Genomic DNA, 24,514 nt, shown 5'->3' on the forward strand with positions numbered 1-24,514 from the left:
GTCCTTTACTAAAGGAAAAAGGCAGCTCTGATATCCTGTCTGATTACAATCATTGATAATTTCATGGCACTTAAGAATAAACAATACCACTCAGGAGAAATTACCTGACTAAATTTTACATATATGCAGAACTTCTTACCAAGCCACGAATCACAGACTTTATATTCTTCCTCACCAGGAAAATACTAGACCTAAAACTTTTTCAATTTCCATTCTACTTAAAGCCAAATAAACAAAATTAATAGGCACTGTAAAATTAACAACAGTCCTAGTTGTGAGCTGTAAAAGTGTATTGGCTCTCTTCCTTTGAAGCAATCATACACTCAACCTACTATTTAAAGGCTTAGGAAATGGACAACCAATAAAATAACAATTTACTTTTAATTGTGTTATATTAACATGTAAAATATTACTTAACTCAATTTATTTACCAAATGGTACTCTCCAGAAACTTTAAATATCACTCTAGGAAGCAGTTGCCAACCTTTTGGACCTCACGAACTACCAGAGGTCCGCGGACCCCCGGTTGGCGATCGCTGCTCTAAGATTAGCTTAGAGCTGGTTTTCTGGGTACATCATGCCAAGAAAATCTACATTTGAACTTTATGTGTTATGGCTATCTAAAAGATACTCTTATATCATAGTAAACTAGAATTATGTACATAACATTCCAACACCAAACAACAGACAAAACTATTCTATACTAGAGGCCCGGTGCATGAAGGGGGGGAGGTGGTCCTCAGCCTGCCCTGCCCCCTCTCACAGTCCGGGAGCCTCAGGGGCGGGAGGCGACGCCCCCATCATACCTCTGCTGCTGCCACTGCTGGCAGCGCAAGCCTCGGCCAGGCCTGGTTACCTGAGCCTCAGGCAGCCCTGGGCAGCTGGGCAGCCAATATCTGAGGCTTGTCTGTGCCTCAAGCTGGCCCTGTCGGCTGGGGAACTGAGGGGACTGGGTGCTGCCATCTTGTGGCTGTGGGGGCTGCCATCTTTGAGGGCGTGGCAGTCAATTAGCATATTTCCTCCTTATTGGCTGTGGGTACTGCCATCTTTGTGATGGTGTGAGGGTCAATTAGCATATTCCCGATTTATTAGATAGGATAAGGAGGATACTCTTATTCCTATGCTCTGAAGGGCTTTCAAGTTTATGATGTAATATTAAAGTGAGGAATAGATATTTTTAATATAAGATTTTAAAAACTGCTGGTAAAAACTTCCAAGATTTGATATAATAGAGACCAGGGGCAAAGTAATTAGATCTTCTTGAATACAGATAAATTTATGGCCATGCTAGGGAAACAAATATTCAAAATTTCATCTTCTTTGCCCTTATAGCATTGCCAGAGTTTATATCCCATCACTTTCTTATTAGCTATGTGTCTTTAGGCAAATTAATTAAACTCCTTAAGTCTAAATTTCTTTATATGTAAAAGGCAGAAAATAATCATATCTACCTCATCAAGGGTGACAAGGAGGATTATATGAAATAATGCATATACAATATTTATATCACTTATTATCTATGTAATCTTCAGTAAATAATCTCAGTGAACCTGTTTTCTCGTCACTAGGATAAATTCATATTTTTCTCTTCTGCCCAATTTCCCCCTTTCTGGAAATAGCAGGAAAATACCTTACTATTAAGGCCAGCTAAAGAGGAAGCAAGAGAATATTCAATCCCATATATGACTATTCCATTGCTTTAGGAAAACTGCGGAAAGGCTTTTTTGTTACTGAATGGGAGGACTAAATGAAAGATACCTGGGGGAACAATCTAGGGCTCTTATAGAAACTAAAATAACTATATAAAATGTGATGAAAAATAATAAGGAAGTGAGAGAAAGGTGAAAAATTCCCAAGTATGTTTTTTACCCTCCCTAACATTTAAATAAATATTTTCAAAAGGAGCATTACAACCTTTATTTAATGGCCAATACTTATTCAAAGACCTTACATTTATATGTATAGACAGCTCTACAAAGGAGTAGAGCTATAGAAATTACAGATCAAACAAATCATGAAAACAAAATATAATGACAATACAAATACCAACAGTCACATATATTTTCCCTTTACACAGGGGATTTTCCAACAAAATTTTCTTGTCACCCACTTTTTGTCATCGGGATTTCATCTGCTTCAATTTCTGAATTAAATACTACAGTTTTATGTCCTGTATTAAGGTCAGAACTTGGTCAATAACCCTGTTATGTTATTGGTGATCAAGGCAACTAATGGCTACAAGAATGAATATGTGCTACATTGTCTGTCTTAGATAATCCATCTTTAGTATTGGTGCATGTCATCTTAGATAAACTTTAGATGTTTTAAAAATGGATTTACCCTTCTATCTTCCCTTTCGTAGAATCTCATTTAATTGACTAAGTTATCTGTGATGACAACAGGGATCACATTGCTAAAATGGCCTTGATAAGGGATCTATGGTGATTAGCACTCAAGCTATAGAATATATTTTACTTGAACTCGGCTATAAAACCCAAAAGCAACCAACATTGTATGCATACTCATCATTATCCTGTTGCTCCAAGGACCAGCATAATGGAAAATGAGCTCAAATTATCTAAGGCCAGAAATACTATTTGAATGGAGGAATTTCCTACCTTTTTGTACCAAGATTCTGCTATCAAGATGTCTCCCAAGTTATTTCTTATTGTGAATTTGTATGCAATACATTAGTGTTGTTTAGTAAAGCTTTTGATCCTAAATCTCATAGGTGGCAAAGTTCACAGAGAGTATTATTTAGGAAGCCAAATCAATCTCTTAATATGGCTTAACAATTCCTCTGATTGAGGAAAATCCTGAACAAAATATTAAAAATAAAAAAGGGTTTATCCAAGAATTATCCCTACATTAATATGTGCCACACATTGACTCCAGATATTTAGGTACACAAAATTTAAAGAGCAAGATTTTTAGATCAAACTAAGTAGCGAAATTAAAAAAAATTAAATTCTACTTAACTTTGATCTTAAAACTGTCAGATCTGAAATGAAATCAGCAGTAGTATTTTCAATTTAAGGTATTAATAACAACAGTAAAAGTATTTCCTTAGGTGGGGCAAAACAGTGCAACTAGCAGAATCTCTTGGAATTACAGATACTAGTCAATGAAATCTGTAATGATACTATATCATAGGAGAAATCTAATGGAATAAAAAGCAAGATAGATCAGGGAGAAAATATTTTCAAGGTCATCAGACACAGGATACATCAAAAGAAAGGTTTTATAAAACAACTGATATTGCATTCCTAGTATATGACCCAAGAATTTGGTAACTTGAACAACTATGTTTTATAAATGTAAAAGCCAAGATAATTTAAAAATAATCTTAAAAAATGAGTATCACTACAAAGCCACTACCAATCAACAATAATATGAATTCTGACCTTTGGTGTCAGCATCAGTTATTTGCTCTTTGGCAACTTCCTCTTCTTCTTCAGCTATCGCCTGGAAGATGGCAGTCAGGAAGAAAAAAAGCAATTCACATAGTGGGCCTTCACTGTCATTTCCTACAAGAGCTTCCTCTAACACTTCTGTGAATAAAATGTTTAAAATCAATTTAAAGTTCTGTTCATGTACTGAAAAAAATCAACTCCAATGGAATAATAAACATTTTAATCAACAATAGCCTATGTAACTATTTTTAAAATGCCCATTTATCAAAGTAGAGCCAAGCATTATCTAAGGTAAAATAAAAACCCCCAATTATAATGATTATTATAAATTCCAATAAAATCATAAGCCCAAATCACCACATTCAAGAAAGCCAAATTAGACTCAGTAGATCAATACAATATTTCACCTAAGTTTAAACTTGAGGTGTAAATTAAGGTACATCTTTAAAATTATGATTTTACTCTAATTTGAATAACAATGTAAAGATTTGTTATTGTTGCCCCACTGTTCTTAAGAGCTATGTGGGACATTACTTTTACCAATAGTGCAAAGGAGAGGTAATCAAGATTAGGTGTAACCCTAGTATCAAATCCAAGTCATAAAAGTCTCTCATCAAATTCATCTTACCTAAACCAGCATTATTTAGACCTGTAACAATGACTCATACCTCACCTAGCTCAGAAAGAGAAATTTAGGGAATGTAAAAGCCCTCGTGGAGAATACACTCTTATTGAAATAAGAGTGACGTTATAATTCTGTCTTTGAGGTCTTTAGTTGGATCCTAAGACATTATTTTACCATTTCACAGGAGAAGATCCAAAATAGGAGCCAAAGCTCTAATCATAGTAAGTTAGCTCTTAAAAATTAAGTTCATACAAATTAAAGAATGTAAGTACAGAGGCAAAGCAGAATCACAAATTAAAGGTAGGCATCAACTTGTTTTCAAATATGACTGATGTCAATTTCTTCCTTCCTTGCACTTACTTACCAAGCCACTCTCAAGAAGTGAAGTCTATTCTTTCACCCCCTTGAATACCAGCAGGCCTGACCAATGGAATAGGGCAGAAATAGGGCTTGCCAGTTCCAGGCCTCGCATTTAAGAAGGCTGGCAGTTTCTGTGTCCTGACTCTTGGAGCCCTCAGTTGACACATAAGAAGTATAGGCTACTCTGATGGAGTGGGATGCATGTGGAGGAGCGCTAAGGCACCAAACATGCATGTAAAGAAGCCATCTTGAACATGTAGCCAGGTAAGCCTTGAGATGATTCCATTTCCAGCCACTGTCTGACAGTAACTAGAGAGGACTAGAGAGGTAGGTCCACTGATTCCACAGAACTTGAGAGATAATAATTTGTTCTTTAAAGCCACTAATTTTAGGGTGAACTATAACACAACAAAAGCACTTGCCTAGGGTTACTCCCTCAGGAAATTCATCTTGAAGATCAAAAAGTTCCCCAAATGCATTAAGGAACTCTAATACCATCAGAGCATCACCAAAGATTTCAGGAGGTAGTCTAGTTTTCACTGGAGTTGGTTCTGGAAGTTCCTGCAAGATTAAACAATTTATGTAACTATTTGAATCAAGTGTAGGAAGTTGTAAAAAGTAGATATGATATACTCTTTACCAAATAAGAATTATTTCATGTAACTAGTGGTTCTCAACCCTGAATGTTTTCAACAATCACCTTTAGAACTTTTAAAATTACAGATGTTCTGGCCTTATTCCAACTTTACTAAACCAGTTTCTAAGTATTTTTTCCTTCACCAAATTAAGAACATAACTTTAGGTTGAAGTGTATTTCTGACTACATTTTCTAGTTAAGAGGAACTTTTAACCTAGATTCTGAGGTCAAGACAGTTGTATCAGTATTATCTTCAATATGGGATCTCCTTAAGATATGGAACAGAATTAATCTGCCACCTACTGACTTAGAAATGTTTTCTTATACACTGAGCTGAATGAGCTTGGTGTGAATATTGTGATCATTTCTGGAGACAGAAATAATTTTTTTTTAATCCTCCCCTGAGGATATACTTTCATTGATTTTAAAGAGAGAGGAATGGGGGTGGGGGAAGAGAGAAAAATCAAAATGAGAAACATCGATCAGATAGATCGATTGCCTCCCATAGGCACCGTGACTGGGGATCAAACTTGCAACCCTCTGGTGTACAGGATGATGCTCCAACCAACTGAGCCACCTGGCCAGGGCATGGAAGAATTCTTTATCTAGCAATCAAGCTAAAAATGTATGCCTGGTCCACTGGTTATTAGATTATCAAGGATCACATGATTGACCAATTATTCTGCAGGATAAAAATCATTATCGCCCAGCCAGTGTGGCTCAGTGGTTGAGTGCCAACCTATGAACCAGGAGGTCACGGTTAGATTCCTGGTCAGGGCACATGCCCAGGTTGCGGGCTCAATCCCCAGAAGGGGGTGTGCAGGAGGCAGCCTATCAATGATTTTCTCTCATAATTGATGTTTCTCTCTCTCTCTCTCTCTTTCCCTTCCTCTTTAAAATAAATAACAATATATTTTTAAAAAATCATTATCAAAGCTTGTTAGGAAATGCTACCTTGAAACTCTAAATATAGCATTTGCTCGACTATTTCCTCTCAGTTAAATATAAAGAGGCCATTATTAATAAGAAAGAAATATTTCATCAACAAAGCCACATAGGGCACAAAGAACATGGGTGTGTGAAACATCACATAACATACTTATACCTTAAGATCATCACATTCCATATCTTCTCTAGGTTTATTCCACTGTTTTAAGTGTTCTATATATTTTCGCTTTTCTTCACGTAACTTCTCTCTTTCCTAGAACAAAAGGTTAATAGAAATTCTTATAAGAAATTCATAAGGCAGCATCAGTATCATCTGGAAACTGGTAAAAATACAAATACTTGGGCCCTACCCCAGATCTACTGAATCAGGAACTCTGGGGTTGGGCCCCAACAATTAATGTTTTAAGAAGTCTTTCTAGTGATTTTTTATGCATGCTAAAGTGTTAGAATCACTGATCAAAACAATGCCTATCTGACATAACTGCTACAAAGATGGAAAATGTCCAACACAGTAGTGCTTAGATAAGTATTAATTCAACCTGGCTCTGCCTATAGCAGCTCTCCCCATACTTCAAATCAATTAGATCCTGACAAAGTAGGTAACAAATTATTAGAGTACCTAAAATAAAACCTCCCCTTATATTTGCAATATACTTGTCATTTTCAAGATTCATTTAAATTTGACAGACTAGAGATACACAGAGGGAGCAGTAAGTAAGAGCAATATTAGAATACAGTTGGTAAATTTCTTTCTTTTTAATACAGGCCATTCTCTTGCTCACTTGGGTCTTTTGAAACCCTTACTTCTTGGTTCTGATATTTGAAACTGCAAGATAAATACTGACACTAAAAAAGTCTCCAATAAAGCACAGTATATTTTATTATAATTTTTCCAATAAATGTTTAATATGTGTTAACATTTTCCCTTTGAAATTTAGAAACACCAAAGGTAAACAGATGTGCACTTATCAAACTTTCAACATAAAATGACTAGATGGTTACAGAACTTAACTGTGCTTTGAGTAATCTGCTGAAATAAGTTATTCCCCCACTACAACATAACTCCTATAGGATGTAACAGGATGGGTAATCTCATCACTATTGCTGAGTGTAAATAACACAATATGTTTGCTAAACAAATACCCATGTACATGTATAGAAAGTTTTAAAAATGTTCTTACCCTTTGACCCATTATTCTACTTCTACAAATTTATCCAGGAACATAATCCATAAAAAGAAAATTTATTCACAAATTTGTATAGAATATCATTATTCATGGGCCAAAAATTATAATCCACTTAACTACATCTATCTGATTAACTATTAAGCAGTCACTAAGAATTCCACCTTACTTAATAACATGAAGAAATGTTTATAATGTTAAATAAAAAAGTACACAAAATTATAAATGCTGGATCTCTTTTTTAAGGTCCAGAATAAAGATTAGAAATAAATTAACCAAAGTGTTAACAATGCTATCTCTTTATGTTACCATTTAGATTACAAGTGTTTTTTGATCTCTGCCTTTTCGGAATGAACATGTATTAGGTACCCCTGCAATGGCCTATGGAAATAATCCAAAGAACTTCAGGCAATTTAATAAGCACTGTGTATGACATGATTATCCAAGGCTACCTGTGAGTATCTCAGAAAGCCAGTGACTATTACCACCTTTGGAAAAACCAGCTATAGAATTCTCTAAGGAGTATCTACCACTAAAGATTATAATAAAGATTTACTGAAATGTTCTTATTATTCTTTAAGGAGAATAACAACTCTGTAATAATTCTTGTTGAGTCAGATTTTATTGTATTTTTCTAACTATGTATTTTACTTTTAAAGGTTTTACTCATGCCTGGCCGGTGTGGCTCAGTGGTTGAGTGACACCATTCCTGGTCATGCCAGGGTTGTGTGTGTGTGTGTGTGTGTGTGTACATATGTTGAACTTTAAATAATTCATTAAATTTTTCAAATCAAAAGGGAGGTAAATCAATATTGTTTATCAGTGCTCTATACACAACTATAAATGTAAATGAAAATGGTAAAGGAACTTGAAAATTAACCAGGAATTCAAATGTGTAAAGCACTATTAACTATATGTACAGGGCATAGCTAATATATTTAAATGAATACCTTTTCTCTTTCTATTTTAAGCCTTTCTTTTTCTTCTTTTTTCTTCATTCTCTCTTCTTCAACAATTTTTTTCAACTCTTCCTTCTTTTTCTCTTTATCTTCCCTTTCTTTTTTCTTTGCTTCTAGGGCATCTGCTTTTTCTCTTTTTAATTTAGCCTTTTCAAAAGCTGTGAAGAAGGTCAAAGTTAGAACTGCACACAGACAAAAAACAACGTATTTTGTAATGTAACATAAAAATCCTGTAATAATTTATGGTTAAATTAGATAAGCAGAGATACACAGGGGTTACAAATTCCTGAAGGGAGCCAGCAGGTGATTAAAACCAAAAAAGCAAGTTGGCTGGGCTTAAGATAAACTATTGCAGTGGGACAAACATTTACCTGCTTTTAAAAGCCCTGCTACTCAAAGTGTGGTCCTAAGAGCAACAGCCAGGTTATCACCTTCTTAGAAATGCACAACTACCAATTTAGAATCTTTGTTTGTAATACTGTTCCCAAGTGATTCATATGCACAGTCAAGTTTGGGAAGCCATGTTTTATAAGGCTGTGGGACTCAAACAAAATGGCCCAAAACAGTTTGTAACCTCCAAAAACTCCAAGTTGTGCTTAATTCAGCATTAGGTCAGTTTAACATGGGATACGCTATACCTTGAAATAGATTTAAGATAAGCAGAGTTCTCATTTATCATAAAAATCAATAGATACTTAAAGGAAAAAAAACAACCTGATTTATGCTTTTTAAAGACCCCAGAAATATGCATTTTTAGAAACACCCCCCACCGGGCACAGAGAAGTATTCTTTCCTGTATCTAATCAGATTTTGGACAAAATGTTAAAACTCACCCAGTGATCTCATTTCTTCTTGTTTCAAAAGTTTGTCTTTTTCTTTAGTAGCTTTATTCTTATAATTTCCAATAGTCTGTTTATTAGCAAGACTGGCCTCCTAAAAAACAAACCACGAAACTAAGGTTGTAGAACCACAACTTCTACAAATTGACAGTCTGCCTTGTTTTTACAGTAAGAAAAACAAAATATTGAATAGCCCTCCTCAATTATACTTTCTTTGTATTAAAATGAGGTTTTACTAAAGCATAACTGAACTTTAAGTGGCACAACAAATTGATGTTTCTCTCTCTCTTCCTAAAATCAATAAAAATATTTACATAAAAGTAAAAATATACTTATTAGGATACCATTAATCCCATATAATAAAAGTGTAATATGCAAATCGACTGAACAGCGGAACACCCAGTAGGCGGGGGGCGGGGCTGGCGAGCAGGTGGCGCCAGGCCAGCCAAGGTGCATGCCAGTGGGCAGAGGGAGGGAACGGGATGGGTCGGGGGCGGCAACCAGCGGTGGCGGAGGGGTGATGCGGGGGTGGGGCAGCACCGTCCCCTGATCAGCCCATCCAGTTGCCTCCAGCAGAGGGAGGGCAGATGATGGCTTCAGCAGGGTGGTGGGGGCAGCACCATCCCCTGATCGGCCCAGATGCAACAGCATAGTGGTAGAGTGATGGGGGTGGCGCCGTTCCGGACACCCCCTGAGGACTCCCGGACTGTGAGAGGGCACAGGCTGGATTGAGGGACCCCCACTCCAGTGCATGAATTTTCTTGTACTGGGCCTCTAGTAACATTGTAATTCAATATCTGTATACTCTATTGTGTGCTCACCACCCAAAGTCTAGCTTCCTTTGTTACCATATATTTGACACCCTTTACCTAATTCACTTCTGGTAACCACCATTCTGTTGTCTATATCTATGATCTTCTTTTTGTTTTGTTAGTTCACCTTACTTTTTGTTTTATATTCCACTTAATAAGTTTTTGTCCTTTTCAGTCTGACTTATAACTGCATTTTTAATAACCCTAATCATAGTATCATAGTAACTTTTAATAACTTTAATTATAGAACTAATTCTATAGTCTACAAATTAGTCCAAAAATCTTCCAGAAAAAACAACTGGTAACCTATGAAGGGAGACTTAAAAAAATATGCACTAGATAAAAAAAAAAATCCTTATAAACTAGATGGTATAGACATCAACGATGTAAGAGGTAGAGAAAAGACATGTCAGAAACATTCTGTGGCTAATGTTAAAATGTCGTTTATTTCTTGTGAAAATAATGTCTCTAGCCTGCTTTACTATCTCTTATATATTAAATACTCTTTATGTTTCAATACTATCATTTATTCCCTCTATTTCTTCCTGGTTTACATTTTAATAATTGCTTATTATGCTTGCTTCCATTGTATTAAATTCCTGTGGCATGAGAGCCATGTCTAAAATTCACACCTGAAGCTTCTACAAACCTCACTGCTGGGCAGTTATCACCATATAGTACACACATTTTCTCTGTGTGTAAAGGAATGTGTTCCTTCCTACAGGCTATGGAGGTGGGGGAGCTAAACAATACTTGATTTTAAATAGTTTTGTTCAGAGCTACAAGGTAGTTTTTATCTATTCTCTACTTACCTGACTAATAGATATTCGTTTGGGTGGTCTCCCTCTTCTCCTGCTAGCAGTACTGAAGAGAAAGGTGGGTGGATCATCAGGGAAAAAATAAGAAAAATCTTGGTCTGCTATTTTATATGTTGAAAGAGAGGATGCCTTCATAAAAAACAACAACATAGGATACAATAACACATTAGTAAACCACAAGTGGATATCCTCTAACATATCATATGACTAACATATTAGGCCAGGCCCAGAACATTAAAACTTCTTGTGCTATTATGAAGTAATATATATTTTAGTTAGTTTACTTGCTCCTTTAAAAAAAACTGCATAATTAATTAGCTTTACTAGGAAGAAAACCAAAATTGAAGTACAATGAATATTCAAGAAGAATGTTTCAACAGTTTCTCGAATTCTAAAACTATTTCAAAATTACATTTACACAAGAATAATTTTTTATTTGCTTTGCTTTTGAATCATTTTGTATGAGGTTTCTTTTCTTTTGTTGTTGTTGTTAATCCTCACCTGAGGATTTTTTCCCATTGATTTTCTTAGAATGGAAGTGGAAGGGAGGATGGGGGGGAGGAAAGGAGAGAGAAATACTGATGTGAGAGATTGGTTGCCTCCTGCACATGCCTGACCAAGGCTGGGCGAAGGGGGTGTCGAACCTACAACCCAGATAAGTGCTCTCAACCCTTTGGTGCATGGGCTGATGCTCTAACCACTTATCGCACCGGTTAGGCTGTATGAGATTTTCTATGTAAATAAATAATCCATATATTTAACATTAAAATCCATTGTATTAACCAATAAATTTTTCTTAACCTTTCCTAATTGCTAAACATTTATTTAGCTCCTCCCTACCCTGGGGTAATTTTATGTATCGAATTTTAAAGTTGACCTGGATAAAAGCAGAAATACTGACAAATTCCTATAAAGTTTCAACTCAGAATTTTAGTTCAGAGAAATCAATCTCATTTTTATCAGAAGTGGTGTGGTTCTAGAATAACTGATAAATCCAAGGGTTTCTCTCCTTTCACCTTGTATTCAGAACTTTTTCACCTTTTTTATCCATGTCCAACTCTAGATTTTTTATTAGCAATTTTGAAGATTATTTTTGTCTAATTGCCAAGATTATCATTCACCCTCCCTCCCTTCCTCCCTCCCTCCATCTACACACACACACACACACACACACACACACACACACACAATTTATTTTAGAGAGAGGAAGGGGGAGGGATAGAGAGATACAAATATAAATGAGAGAGAGAGACATAGATCTGCTGCCTCCTGAACACCCCCATGGGGGATCAAGCCCAAAACCGGGGCATGTGCTCTGACCAAGAATTGAACCAGCGAATTCTTGGTTCATAGGTCGATGCTAAACCACTGAACCACACCAGCCAGCCAAGAATTTTCTTTCTCTTGAAGAAAATGTGCCATTTACAAAAATATCTTTCAGGAAATGTGTAAGAATATAATGATACACAACTTCAAATTATTAACAAAACACCACTTCTATTGGGAATTCAATTTTCTATACAGTTCCATCTTGGCTGGAACATAGCTTTTAACATCTAAAACTCAATTAGTTCTGGCCATCAGAAATCAAGAATCTATTAAGATTTTACACAGATTCCATTAAGATAGTTGTCTACTATCCCACTTAAATAACCCCTGAATATATAGAATTGCCCTGTAAGTATGAATATAAGGCACGTAGTTTCTTTTCAAATATATATATTAAAAGAAGTCAAAATAGGCTTTAATGTATTAATTACTAAGGTTCCTTATTCACAGATAAATACCAGTATCTTTGTGTATTTGCATATTTGCAGGCATTCCTAAAACAGTCTACATTTACCACACTGAATATCACTGTGCTTTGTCGAGGGTGTGTGTGTGTGTGTCTCTCTCTCTGTGTGTGTACATGCATGTGCTTGCACCAGATATCCATTAATAATCTTTCATTATACTCTAAGAGAAAAATGTTTACTGTCACCTTAATTTTCATTTATTTATTAAGTAAAGTTGAACTTCATTCCATGTTTATTGAATGCTTACTTTCCTTGGAGAATAACTGCTGATGTCCTTCACTACTTTTTCTAATCGGATTGTTTTTGTTCATTGATATATAAGAGATCTTTGTAAATTAGAGGAATTGGTCAATTGGCTATTTACAATACACATATACAGCTACTCATACATAATATTCACTGATTGCCTACCAAACGCCAGACACTGTTCTAGCCACTTAACACAAGTATCCAAATTGTTAACTTCTTGTAAGCATTATTTTATGTGGCTATCTGATATTCAATGCCATAGATAAAGCATAATTGGGGGGGGGCAGGAGTGGAGTGGAGGGGGTCACTGGGGAGAAAAAGGGGACATCTATAGCACTTATTCAACAATAAGACTAGAGGCAGCCAATCAATGATTCTCTCTCATTACTGATGTTTCTTTCTCTCTCTCCCTCTACTTTCCTCTCTGAAATCAATAAGAGAAAAATAAAAAAAAGAGAATGCATGACATTAAGATTTGTTTCATTTCTTTCTTTTTTTTTAGTTAACCAAATGTCCCAGATTTATTTTATTTATTTTCCATTGATTTTTAGAAAGAGTGGAAGGAAGGGGAGACAGAAAGATAAATCATAAATGTGAGAGAGACACATTGATTGATTGTCTCCTACACGTGTGCGGGATCAAACATGTAACCCAGGTATGTGCCCTTGACTGGGAATCAAATCCAAGACCCTTTGGTGCACAAGTCAATGCTCTAAACACTGAGTCACACTGGCAGGGCCCAGTTTTATTTAATAAATATAGTAGGTCCTCGGGTTACATCGGAGATCAGGAACAACATAACGCGATTTTTGCCGTAAGTTGGAACCCACCTACATAAGCACCTATGTCACTCACATGGAACACATACACAGCAGTAATGAAGTGAAACAATAAAAAAAAATTTAAAAGAAAGATAACAATTCCTGACCTTTACTTGTGGTAAATAAATAATAAAAAACAAAGCAGATATGTACATACGTTGAAATGACAGAACTTTTTTTTTTAATAAATGGGAGATGGTGATGTAACCACGAAATGACATATGTCGAGTCCCACGTAACCTAAGGACTGCCTGTAATCTATCTTGGTCTCTAGTGATTACTAATCTATTTTTTCATTTATTTTCTTTTGATGTAACATTTAGATATAATGAAATGCATCAATCTTAAGCATACAATCACTGATTTATGATGCATGTAATACATCTCCCTTACCCATTCTATTGCTTTTTTACTTAGACTTAGCATTTATTGCAATGTGTGTTAAATATTTCTCTCTTTTTATATGTGTGCTCCAAAAATACTTTATTTACAAAACCAGGCAGCTAGCAGGTATTTGCCCACTGGTGCTAGTTTGCCAACCCTTGATCTGGTGACAAGTATTACTACCATCACTTGAGGAAGACAGAAGTGAAGCCCCAAAAGGTTATTTTACTTACTTACCCAAGGTATCATAGATAAATTACAGAATGTGAATTCAAATTAGTACTAGTCAAATTTATTTTAAAATATATCAACTAGTAATCTATCTATATATATAAAAGGCTAAAGTGTTTGTCCATCTGACCAGTAGCTATGACATGCACTGACCACCAGGGGGCAGATGCTCAATGCAGGAGCTACCATGACGTGCACTGGCCATTTAAAAATAAACAGCACCAGACAAACCAATACGTGGCTTCCCCCAAGTGGGACACAGGCACCACCACCAACCCAGAGTGACACCCCACCAAACTGCAGCCAACACTGCCAAGACCCCATGGCACAAAATGCGGCCCAGAGCCCAGCCCAGCCCAGCCCAGCCTAGAAAGGGTTGCTGTGGGCTGCTGTGGGCGCCTCGTAATGATGTCATGTAGCAACGCCCAGCCTCCTCTCCCTAGTGACTAGCCTCCTTGCAGTTTCTTCAGCCCAGGAACACAACTTGCTTTATAGCCAGTACAAACATTTTACAGTTTAACCATATGTTTGTGAAGCATTTTCCCATGCCTCATCTCATTTTATCCTCATAGAAGTCCTGGAGTAGGTAGATTGGAGACTTGGTATAATCCTATTTTCTTTTCATTAGCCGGAAAATGGAGATTTAGAAAGTTTAGAAACTTGACCCGACTGAAAAGTAAGAAATGGTGGACCTTGAAAATGACTTCAGGTTTTCTCACTGCACAGAATATAGTCAAACACTGCTGCAGTTAAATATATTACCCTTTGTTCTCCCTGCACGATCTATAATAATAATCTGCTTTGTGTTGATATTTACTGCTGTGTTGCTGACAATTACCTGAAAGAGAAGTTGGGGTGCTTCACTGGGCTGGAAAAAGTTTAGCTACATCAGAAAGCAGGTCTAATTAAGCAAGTTTATTCTATATCTATAAAAGGCTAAGTTGACCCGTACATTTGTGATACATATAAAGTTCTTGCTGGTGCCAATCGCACGTGTGTGTTTCGATCTGTCATTGTTGATCATGAATTTGGTTGACACTTCTATTATAGAGAAAAGGCAAATAGCAATATTAAAGTATTTCTTCTAATTAATTTCCTTTCAATGTGCATGAATCCGTGCACCGGGACACTAGTAGTAATATAAAAAATAAAGTAATTTAATCATTCACCATCTTTTTTTAGTATTTTGATAAATGAATTTTATTTTTTAATTTTTTATTAAATTTAATAAAAAATTTATTGGTCAATATGATCATATAGGCATCAGGTGTGGGTCTCTATATTACAAAATCTGTATATTGTACCATGTGTTCACCTCCCAAAGTTAAATCTTGTTTGGTCACCATATATTAGGACCCCCTTCTCCCCCCCACTCCCTTCCCTCTGGCAACACCACACTGCTGCTTGTGTTTTTCTCATTCTAAAGAATTAGTTTTACCATTTAACTTTTTACTCAGTGTACAATGTGAGGTTTATAAACTTTATTTGTCCTCCTTTAACAGTTACGAATAAATTATAATCTTAGTATTGGTCTCTGATGTTCTTTTTATTATATATATTGTTTTCCTATCTAGTAGGATCTATTTCAGCATTGTTCTTTGATCTATTTTTGTGAGCCATAACCACACTATTAGAAAATTATAGTTACCCCACCCACAACCTTTCCTTTTCCAAGTTTTCCTTCTATTCTCACCTGGTTAATCATTTTTATCAGGAAAAAAAGTGGTAGTACCTATACCATGTAGCAATTCTAGAAATTGCAAAAACAGTATTTAATCCAATCCTATATAATAAAAGGGTAACACGCAAATCGACCAAACGGCAGAACGACCAGTTGCTATGATACGCACTGACCACCAGGGGGCAGACGCTCAATGCAGGAGCTGTCCCCTGGTGGTCAGTGCGCTCCCACAGGGGAGCGCCACTCAGCCACAAGCCGGGCTGATGGCTGGCGAGTGCAGCGGCAGGAGCCTATCCCGCCTCCGTGGCAGTGCCAAGGATGTCCAATTGTGGCTTAGTGGGGAGTGGGCCTAAGCCATCAGTTGGATATCCCCCAAGGACTCCTGAACTGCTAAAGGGCGCAGGCCAGGCTGAGGGGACACACCCCCGCCCGAGTGCACGAATGTCATGCATCGGGCCTCTAGTATGTAAAGAAAATTACTAAAAATTGGCTCTAGGTAAAAAGAGCTATTTTTAACCAATTTTGAACGAACATTTCTGCAATATTATAACTTTACCAGTGGCCTGGTGCACGGATTTGTGCACACTGAAAGGAAATTAATTAGGAGGTGGACAGCTGGACAGGACTGGGCGAGACAGGCTGGACATGCCCTGGAGCCAACCTCCCGCGGTCTCTCCCCTTCTGGCCGCACCTGGGGTGGTGTTGCGGCTCAAAGGGCATCTGCAGTCACCGCAGCTTGGCAATAAACCAGATTCAGGCCGACAGTGCCCCAGCAACAACACAACCCATGGCCAAAGGTGGAATCACATGGTACCGCAAGGAATTGGGCTCCCTCCTCTCTGGTTCCCAGGTGTGCCTCCCGAGGACCGCTGCTGCCAAGTCACCGAAGCTTGGCAGCTCCTGCATTGAGCGTCTGCCCCTTGGTGGTCAGTGCGTGTCATACCTACCGGCCAGTCGGATGGTTGCTTAGCCTATATATATAACAATCACACTATCCATTTCTCCTTTTTTCTTCTTTCTAACAAATAATTACACTGTTCTAATTACCTTAATTTTAATGACTCCATCTTGTGTTTCACAGTGTTGCTTTAGAAAAAGCTTTAGTTTATCACGAGAAAATAGGTGTTTTCTCCGGCTAACGGGGAAAAAAGGAGAGGAAAGTGTTAGGATCAAAGAATTCAATCCGAACTTCATAATCTCTGTAAATCCATAACCTCAATTTCAAGCCTAGGAAAATGACATTTCATTTTCTAAGAGTATTTATGTAGAAGTAGCAAGAAACTTTATACAGAAGTACTTAGTAGAATGTTATAACATCTACTTGATTGGATCTATTATAAAAGTCCATTAAAATAGTATATGCATTTATTGCTTAGGAACCACTTAGAAATAAACCGCAAGGAAAATATACTACTAAGAGAAAACCAAATCTTATAAAATTAGATGATCATTCCTACAAGTTATCACCATTAAAATTCTTTAAAAAATTAAAATCAGTAGTCTTTATCAGTAACAGTAGGTAAATCAACATTCAAATGGATATTGTGAATAGAGTAGGACATGGGTTTTATCAAATTCTAAAATATTTTGTGTTTAAACTTCATATGGCAGCCAACATATTCATGGGATTAGAATGAAAGAGAATTAGAATTTTTAAAATTTGAATAATATACTATTTTTTATTCTCCCTTGCTCCCAAATTAAAAAAGAGTTACTACAACAGTAACAAAAACCACAACAAAACATAAACAAATGACACACAAGAATTTCTGGAATAATGATTTAATTCAACTCAATGTCTTCCTTTCAAGAAAAAGCCACATTAAAAGCTTCTATGAGTAAATAAACTATTAAAAAGTTTTTAAGTGAAAGGCCCTCCCCAAAATATTATTATCACTTTTCTTCAAACACACGAGTATATATGGGACAAAAGGGATGAGAAAATAAGTAAAAGCACTTCACATCAAACAAAATGCAAGATGGACTCCTATGTGGCGAGTTGATAGGAGGCTGATAATATCAACTTACTCAGATGACTAAGAGCCTAACCTCAGCAGGCCAAAATAGGAATTTTCCCTATGTGCAGTGCTGATTCTTTCGTTAACTACTCATTACCTCTCTTTTTTTTGATTAGGTCTCAAAGAGGAATTTTTAAAGATACTCAATTATTTAACTTTCTTAAGAAATGAGAAAAGACTGATCAGATGCTTGTATCTAATGAATAAATTATTACAAATGTGACTGACATATTTGTAAGCACCATCAGATTTCTCACCTTTGAAAATTGAGTTCTCTCATGAGAAGTACTTCATAAATAGCATCCTTCATAATTTCTTAGATGTGAAGACTATTTACAAATCTAAATAAAGGGCTCATGGAGTCCATTAAGATTCATGTTATCAGCCTATGAGCATATAAATGTACATTTATTTAAAAAAAAAAGAAGCAACTGCTTCCAAGTTGTTTTACATCAAATCTTCTTAACCTACCATAATTATACTACTTTAAAGCAGCACAGAAAAGATACTGAATTTTTACCTGATTTGTGTGGCTTTAACAATAGCACACTCAAATAATTCTTTTTTAGTGGCTTGCACCTTGTACTTGAATAATAAGGGATCAACTGCATCTCGTTTCTTCCTAAAAAGTGTAGAGATATAAATTGGTTAATAATTTATTTGGAAAGGTGAGGTTTTAAATAGAAATCTAGTTCCTAAGAACATATTATAACAGAACCTAAAATATTTTTTAAAAATTATTTTATTGATTTTTTACAGAGAGGAAGGGAGAGGGACAGAGAGTCAGAAACATCGAGAGAGAAACATCAATCAGCTGCCTCCTGCACACCTACTGGGGATGTGCCCGCAACCAAAGTACATGCCCTTGACCGCAGGCCGACGCTCTATTCACTGAGCCAAACCAGTTAGGGCCTAAAATATTTTTATATTTTCTTTTATTTTAATCCTCACCCAAAGATTTTTTCCATTGATCTTCAGAGAGAGCTTGAAGGGAGGGAGAAAGAGAGAGGAGGAGGGAAGGAGGAATAAAGGAATGATGGGAAGAAGAGATATGTGAGAGAGATACAGCGATTGGTTGTCTCCTGCACTCTCCCAGACTGGGACAGGGATCGAACCTGCTACTGAGGTACGTGTCCTTGACCGGGAATGGAACCCCCAAGATGCTTTGGTCCCTGGGCCAATGCTCTAACCACTGAGAAAAAACTGGTCAGGGCTGTGTATTTTAATTTTAACTAGAATTTTAAATATTACTGATATTCCTTACCATTCTATTAGCCAGAATAGTACAAAGCACTATTTTGTTAGGTAGATACTCTAATTTCTCATTCGATAAAATTTTCCTTGGGTGAAGAAAATAGTTAGAGATGACTTAGCACAAAGTACCCAGTTTAGTTTAAATTAATAAACAAACAAATAGCTCTTATATTTGCTTTTAAACTTTCCTCTTCATAGCTTTGTAATTCAAGAACAAAAGTAGAGATAATGTAGTTTATCCTATTTTAAGAATTGGCAAAGAAGTACATATTTAAAACCTCCACTTCCATCAACTTATCTTTTCTTCACTTTGAGGGTATATTCATTCATTCAGTTATAAGTTTCAACATGCTACAATATGGATGTACTTTAAAAAATAATACAAAGTGAAATAAGCCAGACACAAAAGAACAAATATTGTATGATCCCACTTATATGAAAATATGTAATTAATGCCACTAAATTATACATTTAAAATGGTTAAAATGGCAAGTGATTATGTTATACATGTTCTCTCTCTTTCTCTCCATCTGCCTCACCTTTTCTCCCACAAAATGCTGGTGATCATTTTGAGCACCTAGGCTTATTTCCAATATCCTGCTTTAGTATATCTTGCAGGTATTATGAACTATGTGATACTTTTCTAACTCAACTTCTATTTCTCCTCAATGATATAAGAATATGACTACCTACCCTTATAGAATGGGTCTGAGAAATAAATAAGACAACATATGTGGGTGCTGTTACACAGTTTAACTCATGGAAAATGCCACCTACTAAAACATAAGAAAATCCAGATTATATTGTGTTTGGAGGGAACAACCAAGAAGTAAATCACTTAAGTTAGGGAATTAATAGAAATAACTCAACAGATGCTCTGGCTGGTGACGCTCAGTGGTCAGGCATCGGCCCAAGCACCAAAGGATTTCAGTTCGATTCTGGTCAAGGGCGAGTACCTGGGCTGCAGGTTCGATTCCAGGCCCCATTTGGGCATGTGTGGGAGGCAACCAATCAATGTGTCTCTCTCACATTGATGTTTCTTTCTCTTCTTTTTTCTCTCTTCCTCCCTCCCTTCCACTCTCTCTAAAAATCAATGGAAAAATATCCTTGGGTGAGGATTAACAACAACAACAAAAAATAGCTCAACAGAGTAAAGGTCCACAGATATCTATGTTTCACCTTTCCTGATATCTCAGGATATAGCAGTAACAATCTATAAACAACCTGGCATTTTATGATGTTGATGTATAATGAAAGCTCAGATTCTTTGAGAATCACAAACTGGTTAAAAATATCTATGACTAAATAATAGACCAGCTTACTCATTTTTCCTATATCAAGTGTTTATTCCTATGGCTAAATCCAGTTACACTTTGTAATGAGCTTGTTATAAGTGGCACAAGTGAGATTGACCAATAGAAATACTCCTCTAAATGCTACATATAACAGGCAAAATATTCACTTACTAATTGGGATTCTGAATTAATTTGCTTTGTACTCAAGGTAAGAAATTAGCCACAAAATATGTAGGTAGCTCTTATTCAAATCTAAAAAGAAGGGAAAGGACATTAATGCACCGAATAAGAGAGTGCCAAACCTAAGAAGCTAGACATTCCTCATCTCAAAACACATAAAAGAATTAGAAGAGTATAGTAAAAGTTACTATAAAATAATCTTAAATAAATTATTTTAAAAAGAAAAAAATAGATAAACAAATGCTTACCATATTTAAACATCAATTTAAAAAATATCTTTTACATACAAAATCTGTATTTAACTGTTCAAGACTTATCTAATATATAACTAAATCTAAGGGTTACAATCTTTGCAATAGTCCAAAAAAAAAAAAAAATCACATGAACTACTTTCAGAGTTGCTAAAGAACATACATTAACTACCACAATATCCACTAATGTTGCACGCCAAACTATGTATTCAATAAGACACACAGACAAGTGATCTATTAATTTCTTTTTCTGCTTAACAGCAACTCAAGAAAAAAATGAGATGTATCAAAAGACTTATATAGGACCATATCACGTTTCATTCACTCACCCCAAAATCGTTTTTTTTCTGTCAGGCAATGTATTAGTTAGATGACCTCGTGCAAAGCCAATTAACCTTTCTAAGGCTCAGATTCTTGTTAAGTAAAAATAACAATACTCTTTCAGAGCCGACAAACATGCAAATCAAGCACTTTGCACAGTGCCAGGACACAGTAAATGTTCAAATTCTAGCTATGGATACAATAGTTCAAGTCAGACAAAACGAGAACTTGAATTACAAGGTTTTGAGGGACAGAACCTGTCACTAGCATTTTCAGGAGCAAAGGAGTTAAAGGAAGTATTTAAGAGTGGCCTCCAGTTTCTTATTTGATTATGGTACTATTCACTGAAAAGAGGGAAGAAAAAGATAAGAAAAGGCTGGAGAAAGCGTTTTTACGTCTAAGATTCCTAAAAGGTAGAGTGGGAACAGAATGAAGCAGTGAAGAATTAGGTAGTTGTAGAGAACAGGAGGAACTGAGCTAAAACACTTAGACACTTAATCAGTTGAGGACTCAGCAGAGATTTTAAATTTACCTGCAAGGAGTGCTAATCTAGATGTGTGTGTACTTTTTCTCTAAGAGCACTCAGCAGAATAAGGCTGCCAAATGAATGCATTTCAGGAAGTTACAGAATTTCTTTACCACATGTATCATAAAGTGAGTAAGTCTAATAAAGTCCAGAATGAGTTTTCCCAAGTAAACAAAAGTGGAATGTGTAAATATAATTGAATGAGATGAGCTTCAATTACTCTTAAGCTGCTAACTAGAGTTAACTACGTTTCAGTTTTATAAACTCTAACATGTTGTGGAAACACACTGTTTAGCTGAATAGTATACCACAATATGACTAGAAAAGAAGAAGGGAGCGATTAAAGAAAAAATTGTTTCAATGGTATGTCATTAGCCAATCTGATATACATTTTAAAATGAATAAAAATCACTTACCTATTTTGAAAAGAACTGTTTTGTGTTTCTGAATCATCACTATCACTGATAATAATAGTTTCTCCATCTACACTACTGACATGTCCATTAGAAAAACCATTCTGATGTGACGGAGGGAGGACTTCCAAAATCCTACACTGTAACCTGAAAGAAAATGATACATTTAAAAATGCAAATAATTTGACATTTTAAAATCAAACATTTCAAAAGATGTAATTATTGTGAACTGAAAAGTTATTTTGTTTTATGGAAACTATGACTGATTGATGTAACCAATTTTACAAAAAAGAACATCTGTAACATTCAATTTAAGCAACGGTTGGCTATAATCCTATATAATAAAAGGCTAATATGAAAATTGACCCAACAGCAGAACAACCGGTCACTATGATGCGCACTGACCACCAGGGGGCAGACGCTCAATGCAGCTGCCCCCTGGTGGTCAGTGTGCCAGAAGCTGGACTCACAGGCTTAAGCTGTCAGTTGGGCATCCCCCGAGGGCTCCTGGACTGCGAGAGGGTGCAGGCCGGGCTGAGGGATCCCCCAGTGCATGAATTTCATGCACTGGGTCTCTAGTTTAAAATAATACAAAATTATTTCAAAGGTCAATTTATCAAGATTCTTGGCAATTTTGTTTTTAACTAAAGTTACTATTTAGAAAATCAAATTCATAATATCTCATTATACAGATTGGGCCTTAAAAGTTTTTCAAAGCCTCCAATATTTTAAATTCTGAAAATTTCCTGATCACAATCTTTTTCATTCTCACTATAACATTTTTTTAAACATTTTGATTTTTAGAGAGAGAATAAAGGATGAGAAAGGGAGGGAGGGGGAGAGAGAAAGATTTGTTGGTCCACTTACTTATGTATCCATTGGTAGACTCTTTTTTTGGCTAATCCTCACCGGAGGATATTTTTTAGAGAGAGTGGAAGGGAGGGAGGGGGGAGAGAGAGAAACACATCTATCGGTTGCCTCCTGCACACTGCCCAGGTCAGGCAGGGATTGGGCCTGCTACCCAGGTACCCTTGACTGAGAATCGAACCTGGACCCTTGGATCCAAGGGCCAATGCTCTAACCATTGAGCAACTGGCCAGAGTGATTGGTCAACTGTGCCCTGACTGGGGATTAAACCCACAACCTTGGCAAATCCGGATGATGCTCTAACCAAAAGCTATGCCGCCAGGGCCTTATTGAAACTTTTGTTGTGATTTCTGATTTCTGGAAAGCTTCCTATTCACTAACTTTATTACCCCTATTTTGGCTTCCCTTACCTTTGCCTACTCTATCTGGGTTTTATGCACTGCAGTTTCAGACTCATTCATCACAATAAAAATATTCCTCAATCCTATTTTACTGTGCTAATTTCCAACTGAAATAATTAAAATGTGGAATATCTATACAATGGAAAAAAATATAGAAATGAAGTACTGATAAATGCTACAGTATGGATAAAACTTGAAAGCAATATGATAAATGAAAGAAAACAGATGTAAAAGGCCACACATAGTACATGATCCCATTTATATGAAAAATCAAAGAAAATAAAACCAGAATAAGAAAATCCACTGAGACAGGAAGTAGAGGAGTGGTTGCCAGGAACTTGGGGGAATAAAGGGAAGAGTAAGAGATGAGAGCAAAGGGCAGTGGCTGCTAATGGGCCTGGGCTTTCCTTTTGGGATGTAGAAAATGTTCTAAAATTAGTTTCTAGTGATGGCTGTGCAATTCTATGAATATGATAAAAACTATTGAACTATACATTTTAAATGCGTAAATTTTATGGTATGTGGAATACATCTCAACTTGTTAAATAAACACCGTCACAAGTAAAAGCAGGGTATAATAAAAAGAGAGAGAAAACGCGTGCATTGCTGGAATTGTATCTATGGCACTTCTACAACTCTTAGGCAATCCAGAGATTTTATTAATATCTTAAGCACATACATTAGTATATTACCAATGAGTAAATTTCTATTTTCTAGAGAAAAAAGGAGCTCAAGAATAGAAAATTTGCTCACTGTATCATTCATTTGGTCATCTCCTGCCATAAAAAAGTTTTTATATACTAGTACTGTGGGCTTTCACCAGCCCCATTCTCCTGAGAACTTCATTTTTCCCATACCCCACCTTCTTTCATATAGTAGCTACTAGTAGAGCTGTCATATTCCCACAAGACCCTGGTCATAGTTAGTTGATACTGGGTGGGCACCTTGAGCTAAGCCAGTACATCTTTCCTAAGATTTTAAAATCTGGAAACTAAAAAGTAAAAATCAGTTTCCCTGCTATCATGGAATCTATAAATTTCTGGTCCTGTTGGCACCCAGGGTCCCTGCTGCATGGAGTGGGCCAGTATGCAGTGAGAGAAAAGAAAGCCTACCAAGGAGAAGAGAGGAGAGATGGCAAAGGTACTACTAGAGGTAATCAGTTCTCTTATTCTTGTTCTTCGTTAGATGTAGCTACACCCTACCATGTCAGGATTAGCTGGTTAATCTTTCC

The 24,514-nt window shown here is 36.3% G+C and overlaps 1 protein-coding gene across 3 annotated transcripts in view; it reads right to left on the reverse strand.

Annotated features, from left to right (window-relative positions):
• BAZ1A (bromodomain adjacent to zinc finger domain 1A) overlaps positions 1 to 24,514 on the reverse strand; it is a 100,545-nt gene that overhangs the window by 41,501 nt on the left and 34,530 nt on the right. For all 3 annotated transcript variants that reach the window (XM_070427919.1, XM_070427900.1, XM_070427909.1), the window contains 9 exons: positions 22,019 to 22,162; positions 18,296 to 18,397; positions 16,805 to 16,892; positions 10,590 to 10,724; positions 8,960 to 9,059; positions 8,118 to 8,284; positions 6,141 to 6,236; positions 4,821 to 4,959; positions 3,405 to 3,551 (listed from right to left, as the gene is read on the reverse strand). In XM_070427919.1, coding sequence (XP_070284020.1) covers positions 3,405 to 3,551; positions 4,821 to 4,959; positions 6,141 to 6,236; positions 8,118 to 8,284; positions 8,960 to 9,059; positions 10,590 to 10,724; positions 16,805 to 16,892; positions 18,296 to 18,397; positions 22,019 to 22,162 — 1,118 coding nt within the window. The remainder of the gene's footprint in view (positions 1 to 3,404; positions 3,552 to 4,820; positions 4,960 to 6,140; positions 6,237 to 8,117; positions 8,285 to 8,959; positions 9,060 to 10,589; positions 10,725 to 16,804; positions 16,893 to 18,295; positions 18,398 to 22,018; positions 22,163 to 24,514) is intronic.

This window comes from Myotis yumanensis, unplaced genomic scaffold (genome assembly GCF_028538775.1).
Source record: "Myotis yumanensis isolate MYYU_CA2020_CCGP unplaced genomic scaffold, mMyoYum1.0.hap1 SCAF_1, whole genome shotgun sequence".
NCBI lineage: Eukaryota > Metazoa > Chordata > Mammalia > Chiroptera > Vespertilionidae > Myotis > Myotis yumanensis.